A 17,207-nucleotide genomic window follows, 5' to 3' on the forward strand; every position below is an offset into this window, starting at 1 on the left:
GGACCTCCGTGCATACATTTGCCAAGCATTATAATTTACCTCTATATTCTAGATCCCGAGCAGGGTTTGCCACTGCTGTACTGCAAGGGATCCTGACTACTCCATAATTATTATTCCTCCTCCCCTAGTTTGGCTATGGTATTCTACCCATTTGTTATGACTGCAGATGCATCCATGAAGGACATAGTACAGTTTTGTACCTACCATAAATGTAGATGTCCGAACTGGATAGCATCTGCAGTCAGGATTACCCTCCCTCCTTCCCCTCTGTGGTACTCCTAGGGTAATTACCCTCCTAATAGCTAGCTGGGGGGGGAGTCTCTTATGGAGTATTTGTTTGTATATATGTACATACATGTTTATTTGTTGTGTTTGCCTTCTATTATTTTGGAAACATTGGCATTTATCCAAAATTTAGCTTTCCAAGAGGGCAATTGGCATCTGGGGCAAGAAACACTGAAGAAAATGGCATCTGCTGATGCCTTTATACCCGAAGACCAGCAGAGATGACGTCGGGTGAAGTGCGACATCAGCTGAAGCCGGACCCGGACTTTGGAATCCGGCCGACCGAAGGGCTGCCTGACGACAGGACAACCCATTTGTTATGACTGCAGATGCTATCCAGTTCGGACATCTACATTTATGGTAGGTACAAAACTGTACTTTGCAGTCATTACTCTTGGGTTATCCTGCTGGCAGGCTACCTGCATTCTGCCAGAATTCCAAAGTCTAGGTCCGGCGTCGGTTGCTGTCGCCTCTTCCCTGACGTGTGCCAGGGGTATAAAAGATTCTGCCGAAGCCATTTTCTTCAGTCTTTCTTGCCGCGTGGTGCCCGAAGCAAAAGCAGTTCGCAAATGCCGGTCGGCCGACTCCTGAGATTTTCAAATCTGAATTTCATAACCAAAGTCTTCATTAAAGCTAAGTACCCCGTTGGGGAAACTTTTTTCTTGCTCCAGACCGATGTCAGAAAAAGTTAACAATTGTATTTCTTGTGGGAAGCAAATAACTCATAAGGATTTCCACTCTTACTGTATTCCTTGCCTAGGCCCTGATCACAACGTTGCTAGCTGTCGGTTTTGTGCTAGATTCAACCAACGCACTATTAAGCGTCAGTTCGATTTTGCATTTCATTACTTTGGCCGAAGATTTAATTATATAATGCCGGCGGAACAGCTGACAACCGGAGTTCACAAAAAACGCAAGGACAAGGATAGGCATCAGAGGTCCAAAACCGACGACGAAGCTTCTTCTAGGCCAGTCGCCAGTTCAACGGTGCCAACTGAGGTGCTTTCTCAGCCCCTGGCGCCCACTACCTCAGAGCCACAGGCCGCTAACAACTCCCACGTGGAGCCGACTGGGCCTCTGGAAACTCAAGGTATTGGACACTCGGAAATCAATCCCTCAGATGGGTCCGGAGCCGCTGAGCAGGCATCGGCTTCTGAGGGTGTCTTCAGACCTACACAACTATATGTTGTCAGCTTCAAAGACGAAGACTAAAGCAGCTCTAAAGACAAAGAAACAAGTACAGCATTCTCCTATTCAGACTTCCATGCCTAAAAAAACAGATGCTCAAAATGGCCGAAGACCTAATTACTTTGATCAAGGGCTCCCATCCCCCTCCTGATAAGAGGCCTAGGCAAGAGACAGAGTATGATTCTTCTGATCAGGTATCTATTTCCTCTGATTCCTCTTCTGAACAGGATTACTCCATGCTTCCCTATGAGGATTCTAATGCTGAAGAATCCATTCCTTCAGCCTCTCCTTCTGAGGACTATTCTTTTGGGGAAACACTGCATACTGTGAGGAAGCATTTCCACTGGGAGAGCCAGGATTATTCTGAGTCTAAGAAAAGGCTCAGAGACGTCCTGCTTCTTCCTCAGCACAGACCCCTTGCTATTCCTCCTATCCTAGACATTGTAGATGATGTATTTTCAGAGTCCGGACTGTCCCCTGACTCTTTACCCCCTGCACTTGCTAAGCCAGACAGATACTACAAGGTCCCGGATTCTCATAAATTCCTATATAAAAATCCCGCTGCTGACCCAGAAACTATTTTTCAGGGTCCCAAGGGGGTCAAAGCTTCCACAGCAAAAAACCCTGTCCCCTCTGATAGGGATTCTAGGGCTCTTGACAAATGGGGGAAAAATATTTACACTTCTGCCACACTGGCTGTAAGGGCTTTAAATTGTCAATTTCATATACTTGAATATCAGCAACATTTAATGTCACTACTTAAACAGAAAATGTTGACAAATACTGAATGTTCAGAGAACAAGGAATTGCAGGATTTTATTGCATGCGACTGAACAAGTGGGAAAGCATACTTTGCAATGTGGTTATGATTCACTGGAGGCCTCTTGCAGGGCCGCTGTTACAGGTTCTGTAAAGGAACAAAATCTGCCTGATCTTGTTAAAGCAAAATTATTAGATGCACCATTACAGCATGATGTTTTGTTTGGTACTAAAGCAGAAGAGGTGTTGAAAAAAATGGAGGATGAAGCAAAATCTATGCAAACAGTCAAGGATTTCTTACCGGTACAGCCACCCAGGTTTAGCAGGAACTGGCCTTCTAAAAATTGGTCCTTTCCAGTCTCAGACAATCCACAAAGAGGCAGATACAGGTGTCCCAGAGGCGGATCTCGGCCCCCAGGCTCATACAGGCCTAAACAGTGGGGTGCCCCTACCTACAAAAGCGGAGAAGACAAGTCACAGCCTTTCAGGAAACAGTCCCAATGACTTTCCTCTACCAGTTCCAAGCAGTTTTCTTTTGACAGCCGTCTTAGGGGGAAAACTAGCACTTTTTTCTTCAAATTGGCAAATGGTTACCCAAGACAAATGGGTTCTGAACATAAGTGTCCCAAGGCTACAGGCTCCACTTTCGCACCCTTCCAAGGTCAAAGGGCATGCCAGACCTGCCACACAGTCAATGGGCAGAGGCACAAAAACAAATTACAGCCCTCATGGACATGAGGGCCATTCAGCAAGTACCACAACAAGAGCAGGGGTAAGGATTTTACTCCAGACTTTTTCTAGTACCCAGGAAGGACAAAACCTGGAAATCAATTCTGGAACTGTCTATACTAAATACGTTTCTGGAAGTTCCAAAAGTCAAAATGCTGACTCTTCAGCAGCTACTGCCCATGTTGGGCAAGAGGGCTTGGCTCGTAACTTTGGACTTAAAGGAGGCATACCTGCATGTCCCAATTGGACATTCTTGCAGAAGATGCCTCAGATTCATAGCTGGCTCAATGCATTACCAATTCTCTGCACTGCCCTTTGGCCTATCTACTGCACCCAGGGTCTTTACAAAATGCCTGGCACCAGTAATTGTGTTTTGCAGACAAAAAGGAATTCAAATATGTCCCTACTTGGACAACTGCCTAATTCAAGCAGAGAACAAAGACACTCTTCTAAAGCATCTGGCGTTTGTAAAAAAATTACTAATTGCCCTAGGGTACACAGTAAACGAAAAGAAATCAAAACTAGTGCCCTTTCAAGAGATAATATTCCTGGGTGCAAGCTTAAATACAACTGCCCAGATGGCTTATCTCATGTCAGACGAGCAAAAACAACTGACTACTTACTTCAAGAAATTGGCAACAAAAAAAAACACACATCTGCAAGGAAAATCCTGCAGGCCTTAGGTTACATGGCATCCTGCATTCTACTAATTCCATATGCCAGACTGCATTTGAGGAAACTACAATGGTATCTGAAAAGTGTTTGGACTCAGCATTGCCACAGCCTGGAGACGGTAATTGCTCTCATTCCCTGCCTACAACAGGAGTTTCGATAGTGGGCAGAAGCCTGTCACCACAACAAGGGTCTGCCATTAAATATACGCACAGCCAGACAGACACTGACAACGGATGCATCAGATTATGCCTGGAGGGCCCATATGGCAGGAAAATGTATTCAGGGCACATGGCCTGCAAACCAGATGCATCTTCGCATCAATCAAAAAGAGATACTAGCTGTTCAAAATGCCTTGACTGCTTTCAAGGACCTACTTCATCCAGGACAATTACTGATAAAGACGGACAACACTACGGTCATGTGGTACCTAAACAAAGCAGGGAGGTACTCATTCCTACCCCCTCTGCAGACAAGCAATGACCTTATGGGACACAGCATTGGCTTTTCAAGTTCACCTGCAAGCACAATTCCTGCCAGGAAAAACAAACACTCTGGCAGACGAACTAAGAAGAAACCTCATGGATCCCCACGAATGGAAACTGTATCCACAAGTCTTCAGGATGATAATAAGGAAATGGGGATGCCCAGACATGGATCTATTTGCCTCCCCCCATAACTGTCAATTGCAGAGATTTTGCACAAGGATTTACCACAAGCAAGCATGGAAAGTGGACGCCCTACCATTCAGCTGGAAAAATCTAACGGTATATGCTTTCCCCCACTGCCTCTCCTTCCCAGAGTACTCCTAAAGGTCAGACAAGAGAAGCCAAAAATGATTCTGATTGTACCAGACTGGCCACGCCAGCACTGCTACCCAATCCTAAAGAGCTTGTTTCAAGGTCCAGCATGGATATTGCCTCAAACTTCTTACTTGCTGACCCAAAAAAACAATCGGATCCTGCACAGCCAACTCAGGACCTTAAATCTGGCAGCATGGCGGATAATGTAGCCATTCAGAAAACTCCTCTTTCAAAAGCTGTTATGGATGTTATCTTGGAGGCCAGGAGGCCCAGTACCAGAAAATCTTATGCAGAAAAATAGAAGAGATTCTGTGCTTGGAACCAGGAACAAGGCATTGACACGTCTGTACCAAATATTCCTCAGATTTTACAATACCTAACTGAGATGCTGAACAAAGGCCTTACTTTCTCATCAATTAAGATTCATGCCTCTGCCATTTCTGCACATTACAATACGGAACCACCTATCTTTTCTCATCCTTTAATAAGGCAGTACCTCATAGGGGCCAAAAACATTAGGCCTCCAAGGAGAGCACCAATTCCGGCCTGGGACCTCATTTATGTTTTGGAAAAACTCACACTGCCTCCTTTCGAGCCAGCATCAACAGCAGATATTAAATTCTTATCCTGGAAAACAGCTCTGCTCCTAGCCATAACCTCTGCAAGGCGAGTCTCGAAGTTACAAGCACTCATGGCTGTGGAACCTTTCATCATTTATCATCCAGACAGGGTTTCTCTGAGGACAAACCGTACATTTATGCCTAAGGTGGTGTCCAATGTGGCCCTCAATCAAACCATTCACTTGCCTACCTTTTACCCAAATCCGCAGAACAAGGGTGAGAAAATTCTGCACTTTTTGGACATACACAGGCAGTCGTGCTTTTACTTGGACAGAACTAAAGCTTTCAGAAAGATTGAGCAACTTTTAGTGTCATATGCTGCAGGATCACAAGGAAAGGCTATCTCAAAACAGACTATTTCTAAATGGATAGGCCATTGCATCCGTTTCTGCTATTCTCAACATGGCAAATCAGTGCCTAAGGGCATTAGGCCACATTCCACCAGAGCAGCAGCCACTTCAGCAGCCTTCCTCAGAGGAGTACCAACCAAAGAAATCTTAGAGGCTGCAACTTGGAGTTCAGTGCACACCTTTACAAAGCACTACCACTTCCCTCTCTACTTTAAGTCCAGAGCAGGCTTTGCCACTGCAGTTCTGCAGGGCCTCATAGCCTCTCCTAATCCTATTTAGCCCAGCCACCCATCCTCAGCTTTGGGATTCTACCCAAGAGTAATGACTGCAACAGTGAAACACAATGAACATAGTACAGTTGTGTACCTACCATAAATGTAGATGTTCGAGTGTATTCACTGTTGCAGTCCAGGTTACCCACCCACCATCCCCCTTCTCTTTGCTGGGACTTATCTGCACTTCTCTTTTCTATACAACCTTTTTGGTGTATTTGCTTGTAGATGAAGGAAATGTTATTTTTGTGCATTTCTTATTGGTATATTTTTCAGCCTACCTATTTGGGGCACCTGACATCTGGGGCAAGAAAAACTGAAGAAAAATGGCGTCTGCTACATCTTTTATACCCCTGGCGTACTGACGTCAGGGAAGAGGTGACAGCAACTGACGCTGGACCTAGATTTTGGAATTCTAGCTGACTGCGGGTAGCCTGCCAGCAGGATAACCCAAGAGTAATGACTGCAACAGTGAATACACTCGAACATCTACATTTATGGTAGGTACACAACTGTACTTTTCTCCACCTCATTGTAGAATAAAATTCGGTAGAGGGTCCTGCTTAACACAGAAATATGGTGAAGTAGAAAAGGCCGGGTAGCCTGAGAAAAGTTTAGATGCGAGGCTGTTCGTCCTGCTAGCACTAGTGTTGCTGGTTGATGAAGATGAAACTACCAGTAGAGACCTGCTAAGGTAAGTACATAACCTTTGATCTGAAGTAGTTAACTTCATTTGTGCATCAACCTATGGGTTATCGGATCCGAGCCAGCAGTTTCCAACAGCTAAGATCCGAGCTCCAAGCTCCTCCCCCTTACCCATAACTCCCTGCCATCCCTTCCAGACCTCAGATCTAGTTTGCCGCGGTTACTACCAGCAGCTTGAGCTCGAGCTTCCAGGCCTTCGAGAGTTGGTTTTCTGTAAGAAAAATCTTTCTTTGTCAAATAGTTAAAATTTTTTTGAGTGAGTTTGTGTCAAGTTACCTATCTTTAGTTTTTAGTGTAATTGTTAGCCTTTCCTCCCCCGTTTCTCGTCACCGTTAAGGTGTGTGTGGTTTTGGGGCCTAGCGTGTGCGTTTTTAGTTGGGATGTCTGAGGCCGGCAAAACTTTCTTTTCCAAGTGTACCGAGTGTGGCCATAAGCTTTCCCAGGCTGATGGCCTCACTCGGTGCGTGATATGCCTTGGGGTTGAACACCTGTCTTCTGGCTGCTGTATTTGTGCAGCATTCAACCCCAGGGCTATCAGGGACCGGAGGTCGAAGCTGATTCTGGCAGGACTCCTGCCCCCGGACTCGGCTCCGTCCTCCGGTCCCTCCATGGCTCCTGCCTCAGCTGCGGCAGTGCCAACGGATGCTTCCCTTCCTCTGGCCGGGACTCAACCTCCCACCTTGGGCCAAGAGGATAGGGAAGCCAGGAGGAAGAAGCGCCGAGAAAAACACAAGTGGCGGGCCAAGGCCTCCGCTTTGGCCCTGCAAGCCAAGCGAGCTTCTCCCCCTGGGACGTCCGGACCTTCTCCTTCCCGGCTCCGTTCCCCCAGCTTTTCGCCGGAGGAGGATGAGGCCCGGTCTCCGAGGTCATCGAGGCTGCACTCCTGTCCCGCCTCGGTGGCCTCTTCCAGATCGACGAGAAGCCTAACAGATGCAGACTTGGACCGGATGATGAGAAGGTTCCTCCAGGCCCAGCTGCAGATAGGAGTGCTCCCCCTTTTTACACCCCGATTGCTCCTTCCCCGACCCGCTTTCCGGGTTCGGGGTCTACGGAGCCGAGTAGCGTCGGAGCTGGGGGAATGTCGGCGCCGATGGAGTTGGGTACTTCGGCACCGACAGTGCCCTCAAGCCTGTCTGGTCCCTTTTCTTCGGATCCAGGTTCTCGGAGCCGAGAGTTGAACTTCAAATCCGAGGTGGTCAGTATGCCTTCGGCTCCAAGTAGGTCATGGCCCTTCAGATCTGATCGCTTTGGCTCCGGCCCCGATCTGCTCATCGGATCCGAGGGAGAGTCTGCTCTCGGATCCTAGAGAGAGTGGCTCTCCTTCGGCATTCGACGTGGTGGAGAGGGTTCTGTCGAGGGATTCCAGGCCCCCCGGCCTTAGCTACCGCTCCACCCTGCACTCCTTCGCAAATGGGTCTGACTTGCATCACCCGGCCCCAGGGACAGCTTGCTCAGACGTCCCAGATCGTTCCCTTGTTGGAACAGGATGTGGTTGGTGAGGCCTTCTCGGACAACCCCCCCCGAGGAGGTTCCTCACAAATGCAAGTGCAAAAGGAGGCACTTGGACTCCCCTGAGTCCTTAACAGAGGACACTGATTTGGAGGAGGGGGAAGGGAACTGGCCCAAGAGAGTCCCTCGGTCCATCCCCCTGACAAGGAGCCGTTAGAGCTAGCGGAGCAGGCGTCCGTACTAAGGCGACAGGCCTGGCTCCGCCATTGTGATTTCGCGGAACCCTTCAAGGCGTCATTCGCTAATGCCCCGTTTGATGGTTCTGCCCTCTTTGGCAAGACCGTATGTGACACCTTGGTCCAGAGCGAGAAAGATGGGAAGACGTCTGCCGTCGGAGTCCGCTTCTCTGCTCCCCAGAGGTCCTTCTCTAAGAACTAATAGGGACAGAAGAAGATGTGGTTCCGAAAGTCTCAGCAATCCCGTTTTGCTCCGGACTCCCCTTCCTTCAGAGGCAGAGGAGGACAGGGTGGACGCCGCCCTAGAGGCAGAGGGCGCCCGAAGAACTTTGGGTCCAGTGAACCTTTCTCTGATCGGCCCACACAGCAACCCTGAGGGGTTACCTGACTGCTCCACTCTGGAGGCAGTCGGGGGGCGTTTCTCGAAGCACCTAGCAGCTTGGGAGTCCATCACGACAGACTGTTGGGTGCTTCGGATCATATCCAGAGGCTGCGAGATTCCATTTCTCCATTCCCCTCTCAGACCCAGGTGCCTTCCCGATGTCTCACCCGATCAGAAGGAGGCCGCAGCCGCAGAAATTCGGCAGCTGCTAGAAAAAGGAGCGATCCAGCATGTCCCCCCAGACCAATACGGATCGGGCTTTTACTCCAGGTTCTTCTTGGTGCCAAAAAAGACGGGGGACTTAAGACCGATCCTCTACTTATCCCTCTTGAACCTGGCAATAGCCAAAGAAAAGTTCCGGATGGTCACTCTTCAATCCATTCTCCCCCTCTTGCAGGAGAATGACTGGATGTGCTCCATAGACTTCAAGGATGCGTACTACCACATCTTAATGGACAGACGATCCAGGAGGTTTCTCCGCTTCAGGCTAGGAGCCAGCTATTACCAATTCAGGGTCCTCCCCTTTGGTCTCACAACGGCCCCCAGGGTGTTCACCAAGGTGTTAGCGGCCCACCTGAGACTCCAGGGAATTCAGGTCTTTCCATACCTGGACGACTGGCTCCTGACCGCCCCCACAAGGCATCTACTCTCCACAGCCAGGAATTTCTTTCTTCGCCTAGCTCCCCGGCTGGGAATCATGATCCACGCTGGAAAATCCTCCCTACTCTCGATTCAGGTCATAGATTTTATCGAAGCCAGGTTGGACACAAACCAGCTCTTAGCCTTCTTAACTCCGGACCGGATGCCATCCCTAAGACTTCATGTGCAGGTCATTCTTCATTGTCCGACCCCTCAGGCGGAACTGGTCCTGAGGGCCCTAGGCTCGATGGCGGCTACCATCAATCTCCTTCCGATGGCGCGCCTAAATATGAGAATTCTGCAATGGACCCTCCAAGTCCAATGGTCCTTCCTGCGTTATCCCCTGAGCTATCCTGTCCCTCTCAGCAGGGTTTGCAGGAGTGCCCTCTTATGGTGGCTCCAGTCTCCGGACCTCCAAAAGGGGTGCCCCTTCTCTATGTCCCCTCCCCTAGCCACTGTGACCACGGACGCCTCTCGCCTCGGGTGGGGGGGCATTGTTGCGGCAGGACCGTCCAAGGCACATGGAACCAGACGGAGACCTCACTGCATATCAATGTCCTGGAGATGAGGGTGGTGCTGTTAACGTTGCATGCACTTCAGAGCCTTCTTCCTGTTGGGACTATTGCGATCCAAACGGACAACATGTCTGTCGTCTGGTATATCAACAAACAAGGGGGAACCAGGTCCTATCCACTTTGTCGAGAGGCCATGAGAGTTTGGGAATGGGCAATTTCCACCAACTGCTTTCTCGTAGCGACGCACATTCCTGGCCGGTCCAACATCCTAGCGGACAAATTGAGTCGCACCATCCTCTCTGAATCCCTAAGTAGCAAAGCAGATCTTCTCCAAATGGGGTCAACCTTGTTGCAATCTTTTCGCCTCTCCTTCAAACATGAAGTGCAACACCTACTTCTCTCTAATTCCCCCACCCGGGGTATCACCAAGAGACGCTCTGGTGCATGCTTGGCCTCCCGGTCTACTTTATGCTTACCTAACTCTTCCCCTGATGCTGAAATTTCTGCAGAAAGCCAGATGGTTGGGGAGCACGATAATCCTCATTGCCCCATTCTGGCCTCGTCAGGCATGGTTCCCTTATCTGGTCTCATCTAGTGAATCCTCCCTGGATTCTAGATTCTGCCCCGGATCTGATATCTCTCCCCTTGGGTCTACCAACCCTGAACCTGGATAACCTCAAGCTCACAGCTTGGTTGATCCAGTTCCACTGTTAGTTCGGACTCCCGGTATCTCTTCCCCAGTCAAAGCAATCCTAGTGGCGGCTCACAAGCCGTCTACTAGGAAAGTTTACCGTAGCAAATGGAAATGTTTTTCTATTTGGGCAGAACATCAGAATCTGGATCCTTTCACAGCTCCGTTACCAGCTGTGCTGGAATTTCTGTCGGGACTATTTGATAAAGGTGCTAGCTCTTCCACAGTCAAAGTACAGTTGACAGCAATCGCTCATTACCACGTTGGATGTGATCTTGGCCCTTTGACCTCATCCAGATTGTGTAAAGCCTTCTTAAAAGGCACCTTCCTACTAAGACCTCCGGTGAAGGATGTGATCCCTCCTTGGGACTTATCGCTGGTACTCCAGGCCTTAACAACTTCTCCCTTTGAGCCTGCTGCTCGGTAGATCTTAAATTCTTATCCTGGAAAACGGCTTTTCTAGTCGCTATTACTTCAGCAAAAAGGGTTTTGGAGCTTCAAGCCCTTTGTGCCAAGCCTGCGTACTTGACTTTCCACAAGGATAGGGTATTCCTCAGGACCAATCCCTCTTTTCTTCCCAAAATTGCTTCCAAGGCTAACATCAACCAGTCTATTAATTTGCCAGTCTTCTTTCCCAGTTACCAAAATAAAGGCGAATACAAGTTACACTCTTTGGATGTACACAGACAGTTGAGATTTTATTTGCACAGGACAGCCAGTTATAGATGTTCAGATCAGCTGTTTGTGTCCTTTGCTAAATCCAGTTTGAGGAAAGCGGTTTCTAAAGTCACACTATCCAGGTGGATTTCTCAGTGTATTCTCTTGGCTTATGAGAGTTCTGGCAGGCCTGCTCCTCAGGGAGTCAATGCCCATTCAACTCGGTCTGTTTCTACCTCTGTGGCTTTTCGAGCTAGAGTTTCGTTGGATGACATTTGCTCGGCTGCCACGTAGACCTTCTCTCACACATTTATAAACCACTATAAGTTCGATCTGGTTTCCAGAGGGAGAGCATCCTTTGGCTCCGCAGTGCTCCGGAACATCCTTCCTTAAGGGCCTCCCAAGATTCAGGTAGCTGGGGACTCTGTCCCATAGGTTGATGCACAAATTAAGTTAACTACTTCAGGTTAAGAAGTTATGTGCTCACCATAACGTTCCATCTGAGTAGGTAAACTTCATTTGTCAGCAACCGTCCCTCCCTCCGTCCCCCTGTCCTCTTCGGATGTTCTTGATATTCCTGCTTCACGGTAGATTGTACCCAATTTACCCTAGACAGTGATGATTGCAAGCCTTGCTTTTATGCAAACTCGATCTGAGGTCAGGAAGGGATGGCAGGGAGTTATGGGTAAGGGGGAGGAGCTTGGAGCTCGGATCTTAGCTGTTGGAAACTGCCGGCTCGGATCCGATATGGATCTGATAACCCATAGGTTGCTGACAAATGAAGTTTACCTACTCAGATGGAACGTTATGGTGAATACATAACTTCTTATTTATTTGCAGGTAAGTACATGACTTTTGTTTATTTGCCTATTAATTTTGGGTCTGCTTAGTAGTTTGTACCAGCAGACATTATGTCTAGCCTTTTAAAACTAAATGGTAAATTCCAACTGTTATGCTAGATTGTTGAAGTAGTGAGTGTGCCATAAATTAGTGAACATGCTTAGTTAAGTAATCATGCTTAACTTTATAACATATCTGCAGTTCATATAGAGATTACTTCTGGATGACCACACGGTTAGCAAGTCATTGGTCTTGTTTGGTGTTTGTCTGCACCAGTACATACTGAAAGGCACCTGCGGTTGCTGCTTCACATGTAGGGCACTGCTTAGAAGTTCCTGCAGTGAAAACAAAGTACTATAAGTTACCACTCAAGATGTTTCTTTTGAACAGAGGAAGGCAATTTTTATAAAACTTGTTTGTCATAGGATTATCCAAAGATGAATTTTAAATAATGGATTTTGTCATGATATAAACACCGACAGCGAGTACTTTCCAGTTAGGAAGAAGTGAAATAGATTTGCTGTTTGCATAGTTTGTTGTAGACTAATGCTTTTTAAAAAGATGAATGTAATACTAAGACACGTTTTTTTCCATTTTAGAGGCTCATTAAAAACTTTTATTCATACTGTACATCTGCTCCAGAAACAGACTGACTTAGGATCTTTACCTGTGGCTGATGTGCTGTATAGGTGAGTGAAGTCAAAGTAATATGTTGTACACTGCCTACAAAGCAAACATTGACAGTTCTTTTTTTTTCTTTTTATTAACCAAGTTGGTTCCACTTAAGCCTCTTTGAATTTTAATTTGTACTGTGACAAAGTACTTTGCTTTGGTTGAGGCAAAATAGTTTATTTGGAGGATACTTGGTCTGAAAATATAAGTAGATGTTATAGTAAACTACACAAATGATTTTATGGCATATAGTTCCAGTAGTAATACAGTGTCTAGTTGTAGTTGATGTTAATCAGCATTTGTGAAGTAATTTCCATTTGAAACAAGGTGAGAAGTTTTTATTGACATTTACATTGTTGTTTTCAAAATATTCCCCAAAGTGTGTTCAGATCCTTGGGTACATTTTTGAGCTTTCTCAGGTGACTGGTCTTAAAATGACATGTTGCTATGCTGTGGATATCCTTGCAGTGTTTTACTGTGTTATAAAATCATCCTAAGTCACCCATTGTAAATGTAAGGGTATGATGACCAGATCCAAGAAAGTATAGTACCACTCTCCGCAGCCCTTATCAGATCTGTCATTGAATACAGTGCCCCTTTAACATGCATCTAACCAGACACTTGAACAGTTGAAATGTTCACAAAGGTTTCTTAGAATTTGGGGCATGAATACTCTGTCCTGCATTGATCGCGTAAAGGCTCTGCATCTGTATTGAGTCTCTACCAGGCGACTGAGATGGGGATATTTGCCTGGCTTACAGGGCTTCTTTTGAGTCAGTCCTGACGGATCTGTTGCACATACACAAAACAAACAGCTCCAGACGCCCTAGACCCTCCCTTGAACTTTGCCTGTGACATAAACAGAACATGCTGGAGATATAATGTCCCAAAGGATCCATGCACTATGGAATAGGTTCCCCATCATTCTGAAACAGAGTTTCTCCTTGACTATGTTTAAACAAAATCTTGGCAACTGGATGAGAAATCAGAGACTGTCAATAAGAAAAGTTTTATCATAACCAACACCCCCCCCCCCGATGAATCCTTAGTTACTTTCCTGCTACCAACCCTCCCCATATAGTTGCCTATGATACTCGGGGACCCAAATAGTTTAGGGTGTGTGTCTAGGCTTGTAAGGGCCCTAGTGGTCATTAGCCTGGCAACAGCCTATGAACCTGTAAGAATCTCACTCTACAGGTATCTTGCATCCCATTTGAGCAAAATTGTGTGGCAGACATGCTGTGCGGGACCAGGACAGACTGTCACAAATTGAAAATAAATCAGGTGTCTTCCAAGATTTGATCCATAGGTGGGGAACACCTCATACAGATCTGTTTGCTTCCTCTCTAAACAATCAATTGGCATTTTTCTGTTCCAGGACTCCAGGCAAGAAAGTTTTGAAGGTAGATGCTTTTTATTTTCCTTGGGGAAGAATGTTCCTTTGTGCATTTCCACCCGTTTCACTGAATTCTAGAGTACTTATGAATATTTAGAAGGATTTAACAAAGATCATTGTGATGGCTTCCTTCTGGCCCAGGCAGTAGTGGATGTTCGTGTTTCACTGTTGCAGTTATCACATTTGGGTTATCTGCCTGCAGGTAGCCCTCAGTCGGCCTGAATACCAAAGTCTTGGGATTTCTGCATTGGATGCTGTCGCTTCTTCCATGACGTCAAGTCATCATGGGTATAAAACATGCAGCAGATGCCATCACATTAGTCTTTCTTGCCATGCGGTGCCCGAAGCAGAAGCAGTTCGCAAGTGCCAGTTGGCCGCCTCCTGAAATTTTCATTTTTCAAGTTTCAGACCTGAAGTCTTCTAAAAGATAAGTACCTCACCGGGAATCCTTTTCTCTTGCTCTAACCGATGTCAGAAAAAATCAGTAATTGTCTTGCCTGTGGAAAGCAAATACCTCACAGAGATTTTCATTCTTACTATGTCACCTGTTTAGGAGCGAAAAGAATCCAGCACCCTGAGCATGAGTAGCAAACATAAAGTTTATTATAAACCAGACCGGTTTCAGCAACTAGCTTTCTTCAGTGGAGCCACTGAAGAAAGCTAGTTGCTGAAACCGGTCTGGTTTATAATAAACTTTATGTTTGCTACTCATGCTCAGGGTGCTGGATTGTTTTCGCTTTCAATCAAGGTTGGTTTATCCGTGCATCTACCGTACTTGCTAGCCTGCTTTGTAGTCACCTGTTTAGGCCCAGACCACGACGTCCTTCGCTGTTGGTTATGTGCCTTGTTCAACGCCCGAACTATTCGTCATCGGGCTATTTTTGTCACAAAATTCTTTAGCTCTTAATCTCCGTATTCTGAAATGGCTTAGATAAGCCGTCCGAATACCGATCTTCCGAATAAATGTAAGGATAAAGACAGAGGCACAGACCGCATAGGTCCAAAACTGCCGACGACGCTACCATTAAGCTAGTCGCCTGTCCACCGTTACTTAGGCACTTTTGCAGCCCCTGATACCTGCTTCTACAGATTAGCAGGCCTCTACTGAGACCCATTTGGAGTCCGGTATGCCGCGAGATGCTTCTTATAGAATCTGTGGATGTCTCTACCTTGGATGGGTCCGGAGCCGCTGTGCAGGCACCGGCTTCTGAGGGTATATTCAGGCCTTCCGATTTTCATATTAAACGACGACTTCGTTTCAAACCAAAAATACCGAATTTCTCAGGCCTAGAGTTCGCACTACGCTTAGGAAACCGAACAAAGCACATTCTCAGGCCCACATGCCACAAAAACAAATGCTTAGAATGGCTGAAGACCTCATTACTTTAATTTGGGGAAGTCAGCCTTCCCCCTCAAAAAGACCAAGAACTGGTTTTCCTTCTGATTCTTCTGATCAGGAGTCTGATAACTCTGATCCTTCTGTTTACCAGGTCATACCCTTATTCTACTTATGAGGATTATGATGCAGAAGATTCAATTCCCTCTGCTTCGCCTCCAGAAGACTTTTCTTTTGGTGAAACCCTGCATACCCTTAGAGAGCCTTTCTGCTGGGAGAGCCAAGACTACCCTCAGTCCAAAAAGAGACACAGGGAATTTTTAAATTTACCTCAGCACAGGCCTCTAGCTATCCCTCCTGTTCTGGAAATTGCAGATGATGTCTTCTTGGAATCCAGCCTTACCCCTGGGAAACCTGACAGGTACTATAGAGTACAGGACTCCCACAAATTCCTCTTTAAGAATCCTACTGCGTATCCAGAGACCATTTCCCAGGGACCTAAAGGCATTAAGGCTACAACTGCCAAAAATTCAACCCTTTCAGACAGGGATTCTAGGGCTTTAGACAGATTGGGTAAGAAGGTATACACCTCTGCTACTCTTGCCATTAGGGCTTTAAATTGTCAGATTCATATGTTAAAGTATCAGTAACATATTATGGAGCTAATTAAATGGAAAATTATGTTGATTCCTGATTGTGCAGAACACAAAGATTTATAAGAGTTAATGCATTCTGCTAACCAAGTTGGTAAACGTACTTTTCAATGTGGGTTTGATGCCTTAGAAGCATCTTGCAGGGTTGCTGTCACTGGGTCTGTTCTTAGAAGGCATGCTTGGCTTAAGGAACAAACCTTGCCAGATCATGTCAAAGCAAAATTACTAGATGCACCATTAAACCAAGAATGTCTATTTGGCAAAAAAGCAGAAGTCGTCCTCTAAATGATGGAGGAGAAAGCTAAATCTATGCAAACTGTTAATGATTTCTTACAAGAACAATCACCTAGATTCAGTAGGCATTGGTCTTCGAAAAACTGTCCTTTTTCAGTCCCTCCCAGGTCTTGTCAGTCCAAACCCAGGGGCAGCAGACCACCAAGACTACAGTCTCAGGGTATGCACAGATCTAAGCAATGGAGTGCTCCCACGTCCAAAACAGGGAGTAGTAAACCACCATCCTATGGTAAAATTGCACAAAGACTTATCCTTAACTCTTCCAAGCCTTGCACCTTTAGGAGGGAAACTTGCCCTGCATGCTAAAAACTGGGAGTACATTACCTAGGACAGATGGGTCTTAAACATTGTATCTGAAGTAGTTAACTTAATTTGATTATCAACGTGTGGGTTCCGGATCCGTTACAGATCCGAGCCAGCAGCTTATCAAGCTAAATATCTGAGCTCCAAGCTCCCCCACCTTACCCATAACACACTGCAACCTCCTTCCAATCCTCTGATCTCTTTTGCTGCAGCTTTGCCAGCATGGGATTCTTGAGCTCCAGGCGGGTTCGTTAGGTTTTCATGTAAGTTTTGGTCTGTGTTTCCGTTTGAGTGCTAAAACACTTAATAACCCTGTCCTTATTCTCCCCGGGTTTTGCGTTTAAAAATAATAGTGTAGTGGTAAAAGAAAGATGTTCATCGTGTTACACTGCTGCAGTCATCACACTTGGGTTATCCTGCCATCAGGCGGTCCCGTAGTCGGCCAGAGTTCCAAAGTCTTGGTCCGACGTCGGTTGCTGTCGCTTCTTCCCTGACGTCAGTGTGCCAGGGGTACATAAGATGCATCCGACGCCATTTTCGCCAGTCTTTCTTGCCGCGCGGTGCCCGAAGCAGTTCGCAAGTGCCGGTCGGCCGACTCCTGAGATTTTCTAAGTCGAATTTCAGATCCGAAGTCTTCAATAGTACCCTGTTGGGGAAACTTTTTTCTTGCCTCAGACAAATGTCAGAAAAAGTTAATAATTGTATTTCTTGTGGGAAGCAAATACCTCATAAGAACTTCCACTCTTATTGTATTCCATACC

The 17,207-nt window shown here is 46.5% G+C and overlaps 1 protein-coding gene across 2 annotated transcripts in view; it reads left to right on the forward strand.

The window, feature by feature from the left end:
- The window catches only part of HECTD4 (HECT domain E3 ubiquitin protein ligase 4), a 5,422,508-nt gene that overhangs the window by 371,670 nt on the left and 5,033,631 nt on the right, over positions 1–17,207 (forward strand). For both annotated transcript variants that reach the window (XM_044068422.1, XM_044068423.1), the window contains exon 3: positions 12,392–12,481. In XM_044068422.1, coding sequence (XP_043924357.1) covers positions 12,392–12,481 — 90 coding nt within the window. The remainder of the gene's footprint in view (positions 1–12,391; positions 12,482–17,207) is intronic.

This window comes from Protopterus annectens, chromosome 4.part0 (assembly GCF_019279795.1).
Source record: "Protopterus annectens isolate FY-2018-M chromosome 4.part0, PAN1.0, whole genome shotgun sequence".
Taxonomy (NCBI): Eukaryota; Metazoa; Chordata; order Ceratodontiformes; family Protopteridae; genus Protopterus; species Protopterus annectens.